Source organism: Cherax quadricarinatus, chromosome 79 (assembly GCF_038502225.1).
Source record: "Cherax quadricarinatus isolate ZL_2023a chromosome 79, ASM3850222v1, whole genome shotgun sequence".
NCBI classification, from domain to species: domain Eukaryota; kingdom Metazoa; phylum Arthropoda; class Malacostraca; order Decapoda; family Parastacidae; genus Cherax; species Cherax quadricarinatus.
The window spans coordinates 9,523,916-9,541,901 of NC_091370.1; the positions used below are offsets into that span (position 1 = coordinate 9,523,916).

A 17,986-nucleotide genomic window follows, 5' to 3' on the forward strand; every position below is an offset into this window, starting at 1 on the left:
AGGGAGGTGGGAGACACTGATCGAAAATTGTTCTCGTCTCAAAAAATCTTTTCTATCATTTGGGAAATAAGCACAAATACACTTGTCTATTTTTATGACGGCCAGTGTGTTATATGTAACACCCTGCCTCGGTAGGATACGGTCAGTGTACTGAAAGAAAGAATATATATCATAAGCATACGTTTTAAATGGCAGTTACTTTTCACATTTAGTGAACATAACACAAGGTGTGATTTGGTCTGTAACCAGAGCTATCTTAGTGACAATTTTTTTCAAGGCAGTCGATCTAAAGTTCTGAGGTAGGACCAACAGTTAGAGCTCGCCCCTTCAAGTCAAACAGGTACTTACACACCTGGAACCAAAAAGTTGAGATGGTCATGGTGAAGGTACCAGCACGAGCGGCTCTCTTGCAGTCGAGAGGCACCTCACCTCCACAGCACCTCCTCTGACCCCCTGCACCATACATACAAAATAATTTGCTTAGACAAAAGTCTGATACAGGACTTAATATTACCATCAATATATTCAAAGGAAAGTGTTTAATTCCCAGAGCTCGTACAAAGAATGGAGAATCAGAGGGTAGTAGGGCAATTAAAACAAAAATTTTAATTAGTTACTGAAGGGTGCTTGGAGTGTAGCACAGGTGAGACACTGGTCGTTGACGTAAGTAGACTTATTCCCAGACACCTGAAGCATACACAATCCTCAGGTTGATAGCTAAACAAATATTTGCAGACAAAGAATAGCTCCCATCTTCTAAATGAATTAACATTTTAACACAAATATTCAGAAATTACTAATTAAAATAATGCGGATAAAGTAAGCATTACACAACAGAGTCGAAACCTTTGTGTTTTTTGTCTGTTTGTAGTCATAAACGTTTGTATATCTCTTTAAATATATTTAATGGAAATATAAACACATATGCAGTATAATGTGATCCTTTATTAACAACGTTTCGCCCACACAGTGAGCTTTTTCAAGTCACAAACAGATCTGTTTGTGACTTGAAAAAAGCCCACTGTGTGGGCGAAACGTTGTCAATAAAGGATCACATTATACTGCATATGTGTTTATATTTCCAATGTGTCGGTATTTTATACCATTTACTTCCAAATGTATTTAATCTAAGTTCCTATTGAGCTAAACACCTACAATTTAATTTACAAAAAAATCGTAACAGGTAATATTACTAATATCTTAATCAATTTATTATGACATTCTACAAAATTTGTGAACTGTATAATAAAGTATCCGGAACTTAGTTTTATTTGGCACAAATTCATCTTCGTGTTAGAATAACAGTTATTTTAAATCCCCGATACGAAGATGTTAGAAGATAAGATAAGATAAGATTTCGTTCGGATTTTTAACCCCGGAGGGTTAGCCACCCAGGATAACCCAAGAAAGTCAGTGCGTCATCGAGGACTGTCTAACTTATTTCCATTGGGGTCCTTAATCTTGTCCCCCAGGATGCGACCCACACCAGTCGACTAACACCCAGGTACCTATTTGCTGTTAGGCGAACAGGACAACAGGTGTAAGGAAACGTGTCGAATGTTTCCACCCGCCGGGAATCGAACCCGGGCCCTCCGTGTGTGAAGCGGGAGCTTTAGCCACCAGCCCACCGGGCCACACATGAATGGTTCACTTGACCCACTTTTCTATAAGAGATGGAAAATATCACCTTTGACATGAGCGTCAAACCTTCATACATTTCACAGCTTTGGATTACCTTGTCTAATTTTCTATGAGTCTAATTTTTCTTATGAGTTCTCAGCGTAACATGTGTAGAACTTCCCATTGCGCGTGTGTCACAAGTCAGTTATAAAAATACTATGTAGTACACTGACAGTTATACTGATAAGACTGACAGGTACCTTCCATGTAGGCAAAACGTTATTAAATTCTTTACCCAGTAGGATTTAATCAGTGAATATAAACAGCTAATAGAAGCACCATTCATACACTCATGTTAAATAGTGTAGGCAAATACATATCAATCTTTTTATGGGGAAGCACTAAGCCTACAAGTCTAAGCCAATTTGTTCCGAGGAAAAGGAGATATGGCTCTTGATCAGAGCCTTTACCAGAATAAAGGAGCTCACCTTGAAGGAAATAAAATAAAAAAAATTAAGTGAATTTCGCCTTCCTGCTTGCTAAAGTAACACACAGGCAAAGTTACCTTGACCTTGACATAGTATCTGCCAAGGAAGGTGTAGGTTGTGAGGTAGCGGGAGTAGATGCCGTCCTTGGCTTGGTTGTCTCCTAGCTTGCCATCGTCCAGCAGCATCATCTCAAGTTCTCTGTCCCCTGGAAGACGTACACGTGCCCTGGAACCAAAGTACTAAACAGAGGCTTGAAACGAACGAGAGGTATGAAACAGCGCCCACTGATGAACATATCTGAAACGAAGCCCGGGGCCATGCAGAGGCCTGGATCTGCCTCCCAACATATATAAGGGAGATTACCAATAGATCCCTGGCTGTCTTCAAGAAGGCGTCAAGCTAAAGATAGCTAAAGTTAATACCTGATCAGTCGGGCTGTGGTTCGTACGTCGGTTTGCGTGCGGCCAGCAGTAACAGCCTGGTTGATTAGGCCCTGATTCACCGTGAGGCCTGGTCACAGACCGGGCCACGGGGGCGTTGACCCCCGAAACCCTCTCCAAGTATACTCCAGGTTTTGCTATAAAGAGGCCTAGAACTGTGCCGGGTGCTAAACAAGAGACCTGGAACTACACATGGAGCTGGAAAGAGGTAGGAAAAGACGCCCAGGGATGCACAAGGTCTGAATCAACAATCAAGGTCTGAAGAACGAACCTGGAACGAAGCCTGGTGTTGAACAGGGGGCTAGAACATCTCCCGGTGCTTATCAGAACGATGTCCTAGGATGCTAGGCATACAGTCTCCACCTCTTACTGGGTTGCAGATGGCAAGGATATATAAACCGTATTGTGTATACTGTAATGTCTATGTATATATCCTGAAAGCTTACTTTAATTCCCACTTTATCGATTAAAGCATTATTGACTGTCGGTGAACAGGTGGCATGAAGCTGTAATGATAGTGTAGGCTATAGGCTTTAAGCTTCAATAACCAACAAACTTTAAATAATTTTAATATATTTGTCAATTTTCACCTAGAACCACATCGCATATTTGTGTATTATTATACTCGTGGAAACGTGCTAAACCCATAAAGGGGGGTTGGGGGTCATACACCGCCTGGGGAAGAGAGGCATTCAGATTAGAGCCGACGAAGGGGCGCACAGGTCCATTTCCTTAGATTAAGAGCCCCTCATTGGCATCAAGGAACCTCCATGGAAGGTAATCAAGTTTGATTCAGGGTCAAGGTAACTAATTCCTTAGAACAAGAGTCCTTCACCAGCATCAAAGCTGTTAAAGGGATACGATTTTAGAGATAACCTGACGTGACCCTCGAACTATAAAATGGGTGAATAAGGGACTCTCAACACTTGGCTATCTTCAGTGCGAAGTTCCCCCCCCCCTCCCCACAACCAGTGGTTTTATCAGCCCAATACAGAGGAAAAAACTTAGTTGTGGGTGAATTAATGAAGTCACTGGTTGACGAAATGTTTCTACCGTAAAGTGCTGGACATGGGTCTTATTCATCTAGTCTACTTTCTAAATAATTAGTATAACAATATTCATAAGTGGCATTACCTGACTGTAGCGTTGACCACGGGGTTATTGGCTTGCTTCACCTCTGCGTATATAGCCACGGGAGTGTTGTACACCTTCACCAGTTTTCCTCCACTACCCTGTTTGCATATTTATATGAACACTCTTATACTGATGGAAGAAATCACAATACAACCCGCGAATGCAAATATGTAAAAATACTACAGTGAAAATAGGAAATAAAACCTGAGCGACTTCGTGTGTGATAAAGTACTCTCCGGGTCTTGACTACTCTTCAACAGACTCTCGCTTGTGGTGTTGTAGTAGTCAATCCACAAGTTGTAAAAATAAAAAAAATTCAGCAAAAGACCTTCATTAGTGCAACATTTCGCCTACATGAAACCTCATAAAGTACTTTATAAAGCTTCATGTCTCCTTTTGCCGTGTTTTTTTTTTGTTTATTACTTCTGGTCATCTCTCTCTTATGACAGTCCTAGACAATTTAAATTCTTCGTCAGTTCTTTTATCATTATATAAAATGTTTGTTATCAATACTATTAATGTTGCATCTCCGCCCGCTCGTCATAATTATTAATAAGCAATCAAGTATATAAAAGACAAACCATAAATACTGGACATGTATAAAGTCACTGGACAGCGTCAGACAACATGCACACCTAATTTGATATTTAAACTAAACCCGTAGGAGCCAAATATCACCTGGAGAGAAATGGAAGGCAATTAGATTTAATTCGTGGATGAAGAGGCTCCCTTTACAAACATCAAGATCCCTTCCCCCATCATCTGACGTTTCAGGGGAGACTCACCCAAGCTCTGGCGACAATGGGGTCACCGTAGCGTCGCTGGGAGAACACACTGGCGTACACGTAATGACATGCACTATTATTTGGGTAGAATCTCAAGCGCCACTTCCATATTCCAGGCTGAGAATAGTGGATACAGTATGGTAAGAAACTTAAGTTTCTACATAACGCCAATATTGTTATGTAATATTGTACTTGAATAGGAAAAGGACACTCGTGCACTCTCGATTTTACCACTGATGGTATGAAATAGAAACAAAGAAAGAATACCGTGACTGGAATAATACACAAATAACCCGTATACAGAAGAATTAAACCTCTGACGACGTTTCGGTCCATCCGAAACGTCGTCATAAGTTTCATTCTCTCGTGCGGGTTATTTGTGTAATACAGACAAGTGTCGCACATGTGTCTTATTTATCTACTCATTTTTATGTTGGCTTTGTGTAGCAGGTATGACCTGAACAACGTTTGTGCTGTTAATTATCAACTGTACGAAGTAAATTACTAAACAGGATTAATCCTAGTTAAAACACAAGAGAGCAAGTCTATTATAATGAAGTTTAATCTCCCTCTTCAGGTTCAGTAAGTCAACACTGACTCAACAGAGCAGACTTACTCTGCATACTGTCTTTTGACCTTACTTGTCGGCACCATTTACCAGTTTAGCCTCGTACTGAACCAAAAGGATATAAATTAAGCTCAATGACAAAACCGTAGAAAATAAAATTTCAGTTTGTTCTTACCTCAGCCAAGGGAATGTATGTAGACCCATCATGGTACATAGGAGTCTTGAGCAACGTACCATGGGGGGTCTCTAGACGAGGACCATACACAAAATCATCAGCACAGTCTTTGTACATTCTAAACACCAGGTTCTTTCCCATGTCTTGGGCCACAGTAAAGCTCTTCTCTACAGTTACGTTCGAAAAGCTTTCTTTTAGTGACCACTGGTCAACCTGTGTGTGAACGAGGTATTCATTTCTTCATCACTTAATTACATGGAGATATTTCCGATATTTAAGTGTCGTAATTTATATTATATTCTTAGAGGTTATACATTGCATGAAGAATGGCAGGTAATCAGTTTTAATCCAGATGTGACGATAGCTCCAATTCCTTAGATCAGGAGCCTTTCACCAGAATCTTGATATTTGTCAGGCATTAAAGAAATTAAATTAATACCAAAAGTAAAATAAATGGCGAAGAGACATTCAGGTTTACTGAAAGTAAAGTTCCAAGGTGTACGAGAAGTATTAGAACCAATGTGAACTACGACGACTTCAACCATATGGAACTAAGAGAAGCCTGGTTTACGCTACCTTTAACCTGATCTTGGCCAAGTCAATTGGCTGGTAGTCGAGGACAGACTGGAAGGCACCCTCCAGTTTATCTCCGTTGTCGCAATCCAGCACCGTGAAGGTTCTCTCGGCTCGACTCTCAAACCTCTTGTCTGCCATTTTCCTGTCAGAAGTCATACAATATAAAATCAAAATACTCTCTCTTTTTATCACATGCGACAAATACCAGAGTTAAATGAGCTAATTAAAACTTTCCCTCTTTTTGTGCTTTGATCTGATACTGCGTTTGAGAACTAAAGGCCAAACATCTCACTCGCCAGACGCCCATACTGCCATTTTGCCCAGATAACTGGTAGCATGAGACACTTAAAACTCACTCGAGTGCGATAGTGACCAGATGGAGACCGGAGTCCAGCAGCTCGTCCAAGGTAGCTGTGTTCTCTCCTCTCACTTCCGTCGCCACCAGACTCTCTAAGGTAGTGGTCTCAGTGTCTTCCGTCTCCGTTTCGTCTGATGTGGTGCTCTCCCCTGTCTCTGAGGTGGTGCTCTCCCCTGTCTCTGAGGTGGTGCTCTCCCCTGTCTCTGAGGTGGTGCTCTCCCCTGTCTCTGAGGTGGTGCTCTCCCCTGTCTCTGAGGTGGTGCTCTCCCCTGTCTCTGAGGTGGTGCTCTCTGATGCCAGATCGTCGAAGGTCGTGAAGATCTCTGTCTCAATTATTAGCAGGTCGTCTGAGGTGGTCTTCCTTCTCCCTCCCGTCACCAACACTAACACAACATTGGTTAAGCTTCCACTCGTTCCGTTTCCGACCATCTAGATAGCCGGGAGGGAAAGCCATCAGTTTTTGTCACGGTAAGGACAAAATTATGAAAAGATGGCAGAGGAGTGTTTGAAGGTGGACATAAGACTTAAGGTGTGTGTGGGGGGGGATAACAGACACCTAAACCACAATTACTCGTAAAGTACAAATTAATTTTTATATTGCTATGAAACCTTCAATTAAAGTTTCTTTACCCTCATAGCAAAAAAAGGCACAAACCCGAATGGACCATACAGAGATAGGTAAACTGTAGGAAAATTTGTGGTGTATTTGACTAGTTACCGTATGAAATCAGAGAAGCAAAAAGTAAATCACAAAAGCAACTCACACTTTTAATCTTGTAGAAAATAGTACTGAGCCTGGAGTTATCTGTATGATCAGCCTTAACAGTGATGTTCAACACATTAACCTTGTTGCTGGTGCCACCGTGTATATAACCATCACCAAGCCACAGCACCAGGGAGCGACGGATGTTAGTGTCCGTCAGTAAAGTCAGGTCCACCGTGCTTAGTCCCGTGTCTCTGTTACAGACAAACAACTATTACTAAAACATTTTGTTTCTCATTTTTCATTGGTACCCTCATAAGTTGTGAAGTCTTAAATGTTTTTTATATCTGCCTTATGAAAAAATGCTGCTAAGATATCAAGTAAATGCCTCCTGAATTCCACAAAGGTATAAATTATTCAACACACATAAGAGGTAACAGGAAAGGGGGCATCGTTTCTATATATGTTAGGGGGGGATTTAATTTGTTGCATCAGATACGGTATAAAGATAAAGGAGAGACACTGAATCTGTTTAGCTGCAGTTTCTCCAAGGAAATAAAAGCTAATTTTAGGCGTGGGGAAACGTCTTTGGGACGAAAATGGTAAGATATCTTAAAAACGAAAATGTTTTAATGGGAGATTTTTAATTTTAGCCAAATAAACTGAAGCTATTTGATAGGAAAGCTACCCTAATGACTTTACTGAAATGGTTCACGACTGCTTTTTAAAGTTTCAGAATAGGCTGGAGGAGACAACCTGGTGGGCTTGGTTCTGGCAAACAAGGATCCTTTGATAGAGGTTATTGAAGAGATTGGAGAAGGCGATCATCAATCTATTTTAATATCTCCCGGAATTACCTGAATAACGATAACAAAGCTTCAGGTCCCCAATTTTCACGCTGCAGATTATATGGAGCTATGGGATTGTCTGAGAAGTGTAGGCTGGGGTAACCTGACTAGGGACTATAGTGAGGAAGATCAGATAGAAAGTGGCGATGGCTGCCAATATATTTCCTAAGCACTGTACAAACTGGTCAGGCTGCATATATTCTTAATACATAATTTGGATCAAACACGAATGACTAAATGAATAGACTAAAACATATCATGAGTGAAAGGAGAAGTTCAAGAGGTGAGGGATCACCTTTCTGAACAATATATTCAGTTTAAGAGGCCAAAAAAAAAAAACGATAGGGGAAGATCACAGGAATATGAAAAACCAAGGCAAAGAAGTCGCCTAGCCTTAAGCTGTTTTTACAGACTCTAAAGGAAGAAAGGCAAGTAAGAATTTAGAAAACCATTAGCTAATCCTTTCATCGCTACAAACCACTATCATACCGGATAAATGGAAAATGGCAAATGTGATACCCATTTACAAACTATAGGTCCTTGGCTTCAAATTATGGATTGATCAGAGTAATCTCAATTGTGATTAAGATAAATCATTAGTCACCGATGCAGATCGAAGCTACCTTGAAAGATTTAATTTGATCAACGAATATCAGTCTTACGAATTTACTGACTTTTTTCCACAAAGGTGTTCGATGCAGTAAACGAAGATTAAGGATACAATACTGTGCAAAAAGACTTCAGTTCCACATAGAAGACTGATTAAGAAAATAACGGCATATGGAATAGAGGGAAAAATCTTCCGAGTCGTGACAAGGCTGAGCGATGGGCAGAGTTTGCATAGGAAAAATCTGAATTTGGACTTATTACGAGTGGTGTGCCACAGGGGTCAGTGTTGCGACCCCTGTTTTATAATCTACATAAACGACAATGATGAGGGAAACAGTGACAAGTTTGTCAAGATACTAAAATAGGCCTTCAAACAACTTCTAATAAAGACACTAGAAGGCTACAGGTTGACGTGAATAAGTTGATGTTGTGATCGGAGAAGTGGTAGATACAATACAATGCAGAACGTATAAGGTTCTAATCCTAGGTAAAGGAAATATCTATTACACTTATAAGCTAAACAATGTAGATTTTAGTCAAAGTTAGCAAAAATTTAAAGTCAAGATAGCTGCGCATAAGTGTTTACAAGAAAGCTAATAGAATTCTTGGTTTCATATCAAGAAGGATAAATACAAGTTCCGAGGTTATACTTCAGATTTCTGTACCTTTGATTATGCTGCTCATTTCGGGTCTCCGTATTACAAGATGGACATAAATGCACTAGAAAATATACAGAAGGATGGAGGTGATTCCACGTACTAGAAACCTTTCCTATGAAAATAGGTTGAGAGCAGTGAACTTGCACTCTTTTGGAAAGGCGTAAATTATGACCGGGGATATGATTGAAATGTACAAATGAAAAATAGGAATAAATAAAACGGATATAAATGGTATGTTGAAAATGTGCAACCAAGGCAGGACTCGCAGCAATGGATTCGATTTGAAGAAATTTAGATTTAGAAATTATAATGAGACGTATTAGTATGGCAGTAGTTGTAGATAAGTGGAGCAAACTCCCAGGTAGCGTCATTGGGATAAGAACTTTGGTATTATCGAAATTTCTTGCCAGTAGACTCATGCAGCACTAGCATGGGCCAATAGGCTTGTTGCAGTGTACCTTCGTTCTTAATCACTTGAGTTATCCTAACGATACCAAGGGTAGCTGTTTTCCAGCCCTCCTTGAGGAACTAATGTCAAAAACTTACGTTATCTTTATGATACCGAGGTAGCTTCTGCTAGACAACTGGTGTAGGATCCAGGAGTAGGCAGCCTGCAGTGTCCTGTTGATGCAGGAGAGACTTCCCGTGAAGTCAAACACAAGAATGTACTTGGTTGCTTCTTGCAAGGCCAATGTGAACGTAGGTGCAGTGTTAGTGGGAGGTGTCCTGTGGTAGGAAAGGTGATGAGAAACAAGTACATGTGAGGACAGTCACGATTAGCAGACGTAGGATCGAGCCTCTATCAGTCCTTGCGCTGTACTCCATACCCATCCTATTGCTATAATCAAAAAACTTAACACACATTGGCTCAGACTGCTCGAAAATACTATTGACTATATTATAGCATTAAGCAGCTATTTAAAGAAAATAAAATAGATGAAGACAATCATATAGAAATATATAAAAAAAGAGACTACACAATACATGGAATCAAGTAGTCAGCCACTAGGTTCCGGCACACTGTCAGCAAGGTTACAGTGCGTCTGAAAAAAAATGATAGACAACAGACGAAGTTTGCAAAATTTTCTAGGGATTATAGGGATTAATTTTTGGGATTCAAATCATGATATAAGGAGCACAAAATCTGTTCACTCTTCACAACTCAGTTATTACAAGATTGCTTCATAGATTTAATAAAATGACATTAAAAATGGACTGGATCAAGTGAATATGCTAAGCTACTTCAACGTGGCTCTTACCACACTAAGCTACCACATACGTTATCTCCAAGTTATTACCTCCCTAAAGGGTTCTTGATCCAGCGAATTACAACTACCTTTCCCTTTGATCAAACCTGATTACTTTCTGATTTTCAGGGCAATGCATGACCCCCTACAGGTTTAATGTTTCCCCAAGGAATATAGTAACTTATCTTGCGAATACAAGCAATGGAAACCATTACTGCAGCCTGTACAACGACTGGAGAAGCGAGGTAATTGGACCTGAATAGTGGAAGGGAAGGTTAGCTCCAATTCTTAGAATCAAAAGCCCTTCAAGATCATTAAAGCACCTCTCCTTTGAAGAGAATAGTAGTGAAGATTTACCTTAGATCCGATGGTGGGTGACTGAAATCTTTGTGGCGGCTGAGCACATGCCAGAGGGAATTCCCTCCACACATCACGTTGTGTCTGGTGGGGGCCACCTCGTTGTGATGGTACACGAGGTGCTTGAAAGAACTGGCAGGGCCGCAGAATCCCACCCTCTGGGGGAGTCATTTGTCTGTTTCATTAACTAAGTACTATTATTATAAACGAAGAATAAGAGGAACTCTCCAGCATATCTATTAGCTCATGCTAGGCAGGTTAACTCGTGCTCAGCCACACCCACTTATACACCCGTCCAATTTATATTTAAAACTATACAAAGTACTGGCCTTAGTGACGCTACTTAGATCGTTCTACTCATCTACAACTATTTTTTTTTATTGTAGTATTGCATTTACGGAAAAGTGTTCAGTCTGCACCTAGGGAATGGAAAGCCTTCAGGCTTGAGCCTAAGGAAACGTCGGCTCCAATCCCTTAGATCAAGATCCCCATCAGCGTCAAATGCGTCTCTTGGATGATCACACAGGATCATTAGAACGGTCTGATTAGTCAAAACTTTCAACAGCGACTTGCAGTATTATTAATTAGATATGACCATCTTGTTACTTTCGTGACTTACTGCCATGTTGCAGAAATCACAAGGTAAACAAAACTTTAGACGAAAGGGAATTTTTTTGCAACACGCTGGCCGTCTCCCACCGAGGCAGGTGACCCAAAAAAGAAACTTTCACCATCATTCACACATAATCACTGTCTTTGCAGAGGCGCGCAGATACGACAGTTTAGATGTCACTCCAAACAGCAAATATCCCAAACCCCTCCTTCAAAGAGTAGGCATTGTACTTACCACCTCAAGGATTCAAATCTGGCTAACCTGTTTCCCTGAATTTCTTCACAAATTGCCCTGCTCACACCAACAGATCGTCAAGTCCCAAAAACCATTCGCATCCACTCATTCCTATCTAACACGCTCACACATGCCTGCTGTATGTCCAAGGCCTTTGCACACAACCTCTTTCACTCCCTCCATCCATCCTTTCCTAGGACTACCCCTACCCCTCCTTCCCTCCACTACAAATTTCTACACCCTCCCAGTCATCCTATTTTGCTCCATCTCTCTAAATGACCAAACCACCTCAATAACCCCCTCCTCAGCCTTCTGAATAATTCTTTTAGTAACTCCACACCTAATTTCCACACTACGAATTCTATGCCTATTTACGCCACACATTGCCCTTAGACACATCTCCACTGCCTCCAGCCTCCTCGCTAAAACATTCACAACCCATGATTCACACCCATATAAGAGTGTTGGCGCCACTACACTCGTACATTCCCTTTTTTGCCTCCATGGATAATGTTCTTTGTCTCCACAGATACCTTAACGGACCACTCACCATTTTCCTTCTTCAATTCTATGGTTTACCTTATCCTCCATAAACCCATTCGCCGACAAGTCAACTCCCAAATATCTGAACAAGTTCACTTCTTCCATACTCCCTCCCTCCAATCTGATATAAAAATGTGTCTATCTAAATCGTTTGATACCCTCATCACCTTACTCTTATCTATGCTCACTTTCGACTGTCTTCCTTTACACTTCTTCCCAAACTCGTCTACTAACCTCTGCAACTTCTCTTCAGAATCTCCCAAAAGCACAGTATCATCAGCAAAAAGTAACTGTCAACTCGCATTTTGTATTTGACTCCGCATAATTTAATCCCACCCCTCTCCCCAACACCCCTAGCATTTACTTCTTTTATAACTGTCTCTAAATATGTTAACCACGATGACACTACGCATCCCTACTTTTACTTGAAAGGAAAAATATCTCAATCATTTGTTGGGTTCTTAGGCGGGCAAGCAGTCTGTGAGGAGTAGCAACCCTCCCAGAGAAGACTCCCCTAGGTATAAAAAAAAAAAAACACCAATGCATTAAGATGACGGCGTGTCGGGAGGTCTGAGCAAACGGGCGCCACACAACCATCGGCAGTGACATTGTAACATCAAATGATTAATATATTCAGGTGGAACCACTGAACCTTCAGCACTTAAATACAGAGCTGTGGCCCAGGATGAATTGCACAAAATTCCTGGGTGAAAAACATTTTTCAGTGTTCTGGAGGTAGAGGAAGGGCTAATGAAGAGAAATGGCTACCTTGATAAATTTTGAATTCTTGGCGAGAGACTATTTACTTTAAACAGTGGGAAGCATTTAGAGGTTCAGTTGCTATCTACACGTCATAATGACGTAATCTACTCACAGTGTTGCCATAGTAGTGGGCTGTGAAGGTGGTGCCTTGAAGATGGTGCAATGAACAGTCTCCACTCGTAGTGTTGTAACTCTGGCAGCACCGCCCACTACCAGTGTTCAGGCAGCATTAAATAGAAAATTATAATTATTAAAAATTAATTATAAAAGAGCCCAGATCTCAACCAACGATATATAGCCTGAATTTTATGCCTCTTTTCACGCCTTCCGTTCTATAGACGGATTTTCAGAATTGCACTCATCTCCATACCTTGCAAGTGGAGATTAATGCTTTTGTGAATTAACATTCTGTAAACAAGGAGTTATTGGGGATGGAACCCGGGTTAGTCAGTGCTGCTGCTGTTCCCACATTCTGATCACCTTTTATAATTCTTTTGTTATATTCTTGGGAAGCGCTGAACCCACAAAGATAATACAGAGTCTGGAAGACTGAAGGTAATCAGCTTTAGTCTAAGGGAGGGTAACACCACCACTTCTGATCAAGAGGCTTACCAGCACCGAAGTACACCTCGAGCTGGAGGTACTTACGTCAATGGCCATTTAGGTGTGTGGTGGGCGCAGTAGTTGAGCCTGGGCACGGGTTTACCTCCTTGCCCAGGGTGGCAATACACCAGGGGAGATATTGGGTCGTCTGGGTAGCCGTACTCCTCGAAGACGCCCCACCGCACCCTCGCCCACTCCTTCACCAGAGCCTTATCTGCCCATAAGGAAGTACTTATTTTTTAAGGTTGCTGCAAGATCCTTCACCAGAGCCTCGCCTGTCTGTACGGAATTTTCCCTCAACTTTGAAGCTACGGGAAGATCTGGTAAAATAAATTTTAGGAAAGAACTAAGTTTAGAGATCAAAAGAACGCACTGACTTAATAAACCACTCAGCGCCTTTGAAAAAAAAAGCATGAACACAGCAGTAACAAATACCACATTAAGTTTAACCTCAAGGTGAGGCAATTGACAATGCAAACCATGATCTCAGGCAAAGCCTAAAATTTAATAAAAGTCCTCCACCAGCTCACAGACAGCATTATCATGCACTCCAGCTCCTCACTCACCATGTGAATAAAGACAAGGTTAACCAAACATATAACCGAACACCAACAAAGAAAACTGTACTCTTTACTCTCCCATGCCCCCTCCCCCTCATCTTGGGTTAAAATTTTCACGAAATGCTTTACATGTCTCATTAGAAATAATTGGTAGCTTTGGAAAAATATTTTCCCTTAAGAAAATGAGCATCTAGATTCTAGAGGATACGTTCAAGTCTCACCTGGTGGTCCCCACAAGGCGGCCTGTGCTGTGTCAGTGAGGTATTCTGGAGAAAGATGGATATAGCGTCCAGGATCGCCACAGAGTCCAGGCTGGACAGTGTAGGGCTGGCCCAGGTACACTTTGCTCTGTTTATCTATCCTGATGACGCTTTCCTGACAAAAAGTAAAATTTACTTTGATTCAAATGGTACACTGTCGACAATAATTTAGGGGGACGGTTTCGGTGTGTAAAGCTTTATATATCGAGCAACGACTTTAAAGCTCTAAAGAGTGACCCCTCAAGGGAGGTTCCTTGACGCTGGTGAGGGGCTCTTGATCTAGGGAATTGGATCTGTGCTCCGGTTCCTGAACCGAGCCTGAATACCTTCCATCCCCCAACATGCGCTGTATAATCCTACGGGTTTAGCGCTCCATGATTATAATAATGTACAGAGTGACACGTTCTCCCAATATAATACAAATTTGTTTGCAATGTTATCTATTATTCACCATTATCCTAAATTTTTAATTAGCAGCATTTCAACCCAATACGACCCTAGATCAAATTCTTCGAGCTGGGGGCTACTGCTTGTGAGGTCTCTTCAGATATATTCTGGCCGCCCCGCCCGCACGGTCACCCACTCAGCTGCTCACCACACCCTGAGCCATCCAGAAGAGGGATTCAGGACTCCTGATGGAGGGTCGGGAGGAGCACTAAAGCCGTAAGGGTAATGTATCATCTGGTCCTTTCACAATCAAGGAACTCATTCCCTGGAAGGCGAGGTAAAGGAATAAAGCATTCGACGGGGCGGCTAATTTACAAGCAGTCTCTTTCAAAGATCAGGCTTTGACTTCATATTATTTCTCGAGTAGTATATGTAAACGACCCGTCACCAGCAATCTCCTGACGCATGTAGTTTACAGATGCAGCTGATTGGGATACGAAGAAAAGTAAACGATGGCGAGAGGATTCAGGGAACAGAGCTGTTCAATTTACAAAAGCATTAGGACGGTTCTTGTTTAGCGATTTTAAAATGTTACTAACATTGTTTTCCCTATTATTACCAACGTTCAGGAAATTTAAACATTTTACTACAATCAGAAGATTTATACAAGAAAACATTGCGGTTAGTACAATAACTGTAGTCAGGAACCTAAACTGGAAACTATTCATGAAGCTGTAATTTCGACTACAAGAAGGTTATTATTACAATCATAACTAAGCGCTAAACTCACAAGCGTCATACAGCGATATGAGGGTTATTAAGACTGATCATAACATCTCACCATTAGTCAACCCCCGAAATAGGTATTGAAATATATTAAATATACAGGCGTTTCGGTGAATATGTGTATGATATTGGTGCGAAAATGCAGCGTTGGCTTGAGCTCGCACTATATAAAAAAACATTAAGCTTAGAGCAGATTTGTCACTAGATGGTTCTGGGAGCTATGGAACATGAAGACAAGACATATAAGGTTAAACCATACCACGGGCGGGGTTAGAACCCGCGATCAGAGTCTCAAAACTCCAGATCGTCGCGTTAGCCACTGGGCCAGCTAGCCACAATTAGCTGGTCCAGTGGCTAAAGCGACGGTCTGGAGCTTTGAGACTGATCGTGGGTTCTAACCCTGCCCCTGGTATGGTTTGTTTGTAATCGTGTCATACAGGGTTATTTACAGGAAGGTGACACGGTAGACACGAGAGGGTCCCCAACAAGAGAGCACAGATGGAAGTTGCAGATTGAAATGAGCCACAACACACAAACTTACCTATTAAAACATATGCTGCAATAACCAGCACTCTACCGCAAAATGCAAACACTACAACCTTTCTTTCTTAAACATAAAAACGTCTTTCCAGCTAAGCTTACAAACTTCCACCTCAAACCTTCCATCCACCACTTACCACCTTAGGAACTGTACCTCAAAGCGCTCAGTGGTTGTAATGGTGAAATTAAGATGAGCCCAGGTGAGAGGAATGATGAACTTAACGTTGCCAAAGTATACTCTGCCCCGAGTGGCAGCAAACATAACCTGGGAGGCAGACCTCATCATAGCCTGTGATAACATAAATATGACAGACTGCATGGAAAATAAACAGATATCAAACAAAAAAAATGAACGTTGATTTAAATCCGACAAAGCTGACTTTACTGAAAAATTGTGAGAACTTTAAGTTTATACCGTTTAATGGTGAAGGACTTTTTGATCAAAGGAATTAGCTAGTCTCCCATTTTATTTTGGATTAAACTTGATCTCTCATTCCTTAGCTGTGTGACCTTTACGGGTTAAAGGCTTTCCCGAAAACATTAATTACTAATTAGATAACATTAAAATTTCAACATGGTTGTTGAAACAACTCTTCAAAAGAGGTACCACGATGAATAAGCACTCTTGATTGAGGAACGAACTAATCCCTTCAGCGGATTAACCAGGAACTAATCCCTTCGGCGGATTAACTAAATTACCTCCCATCCTTCAGAGGCCGTAAGACTCACACGGGTTTAGCACTTCTCCACTTGCGTAAAACAAAAAAATAAGAGCAAACTGACTGATTTTAAATGCAAAAATAATGATTAAAAACTATTAAAAATGAGTTAATTTACTAGCTATGACATTAGTTAGTCGCTCTATTAATGTCAAAAAACAAGAAAAATCACCTGAACTAAATGAATGGTGATTTCAGCCATGCTCGAGTGTAACGAGGGTGAGAAAGCCACTGTGATTCCCTCATACTTCTGATTGACCACTGTGATGTCTGCAGCGCTGAACGTCAACAACTCCAGCACAACCAACAACGTCCAGAATCTCATCCCTTCATACAATAACAGACGTAGAGAAGAGGCTGTAAAACAGAAATTGGGTGGTTGGTTTATGGGGTTTAAAGCCTATCGACTATACGAGGGTCATTAATGGCTGCAGGCCACCTATACATCACCAGTCAACAACACTTAATTAAATCCTAGAGAGGGATTAAAGTAAGCTCTCATTGCATGGTATATACACAGACACACAACTTCCAGTGCATATATGTATGACAGGCTGTAAAATCAGCAAGCTAAAATAAGGGCAGAATGGAAACATTGAAGGTAACAAAAATGCTTACCATTTGTGTTCAGTGCTCTCGAAAAACTTGGTCACCAAAGTGAAAAAAAAGACCGTTATGCAAGTGTCTTGTCAAAGCGAATTGTGTTTAGCTTAGTGGTACCCTTATCTGCTCACAAACATAAGACCTGGGTTCAATCCTAGCAGAGGTGAGAAGTACGTACAAGTCTCCTAATGTCTATTGCCCAGTTCACATAAGTAGTTGTCTTGATATTAGTTGACTGTTTGTGAGTCGCGTCCTGGGAAAAAATGAAAATATGCCACGCTGTACGACTTTGTTATTATTATGGGTGGTTAAAAACCATTCAAGGTTAATATTTTCACGCATATTGCTTGAACCTAGTACTGTAACATTTATCTTTGAATCCTAGCAGTAAGTAGGTACCTGGGTGTTAGTGGACTGTTATGGGTCGCATCCTGGAGAGTGGTAGTTTATCTTAGATAGGGTTGTGCTTTGAAACGAGCTGCGGTGGGATAACAGTTCCTAAAAAAAAAAAATACCACGGGCGGGGATAGAACCCGCGATCAGTCTCAAAACTCCAGACCGTCGCGTTAGCCCCTGGGCCAGCTAGCCAGTGGCTAACGCGACGGTCTGGAGTTTTGAGACTCTGACCGCGGGTTCAAATCCCGCCCGTGGTATGGTTTGTTTGCAGTCGTGCCATAGAGTTCGTCACGGCCACGCTAGCTGGAGATTCGTCTGTAAAAACCTGCATTTGTGGTCACAGTGGTGCCTATGCTAACCTTCCTATGGTGTAGAAATATACCTAGTTAGACGAATCTTATTGTGGCTAGCTG

General features: G+C 41.3%; 1 protein-coding gene across 4 annotated transcripts in view; it reads right to left on the minus strand.

Moving 5' to 3' along the window:
• LOC128702758 (calcium-activated chloride channel regulator 1) overlaps positions 1 to 17,986 on the minus strand; it is a 48,993-nt gene that overhangs the window by 30,401 nt on the left and 606 nt on the right. For 3 of the 4 annotated variants that reach the window (XM_070101905.1, XM_070101902.1, XM_070101906.1), the window contains exons 2-17: positions 16,747 to 16,931; positions 16,010 to 16,144; positions 14,104 to 14,257; positions 13,368 to 13,536; positions 12,832 to 12,928; positions 10,568 to 10,725; positions 9,510 to 9,689; positions 6,909 to 7,101; positions 6,143 to 6,573; positions 5,787 to 5,928; positions 5,211 to 5,423; positions 4,468 to 4,584; positions 3,683 to 3,780; positions 2,186 to 2,333; positions 618 to 687; positions 353 to 453 (exon numbers count right to left, since the gene is read on the minus strand). In XM_070101905.1, the coding sequence (XP_069958006.1) occupies positions 353 to 453; positions 618 to 687; positions 2,186 to 2,333; positions 3,683 to 3,780; positions 4,468 to 4,584; positions 5,211 to 5,423; positions 5,787 to 5,928; positions 6,143 to 6,573; positions 6,909 to 7,101; positions 9,510 to 9,689; positions 10,568 to 10,725; positions 12,832 to 12,928; positions 13,368 to 13,536; positions 14,104 to 14,257; positions 16,010 to 16,144; positions 16,747 to 16,899 (2,559 nt within the window). In that variant the 5' untranslated portion in view covers positions 16,900 to 16,931. Of the gene's footprint in view, positions 1 to 352; positions 454 to 617; positions 688 to 2,185; positions 2,334 to 3,682; positions 3,781 to 4,467; positions 4,585 to 5,210; positions 5,424 to 5,786; positions 5,929 to 6,142; positions 6,574 to 6,908; positions 7,102 to 9,509; positions 9,690 to 10,567; positions 10,726 to 12,831; positions 12,929 to 13,367; positions 13,537 to 14,103; positions 14,258 to 16,009; positions 16,145 to 16,746; positions 16,932 to 17,192; positions 17,431 to 17,986 lie in introns of all 4 variants that reach the window. The other variant, XM_070101903.1, reaches the window with a different exon arrangement.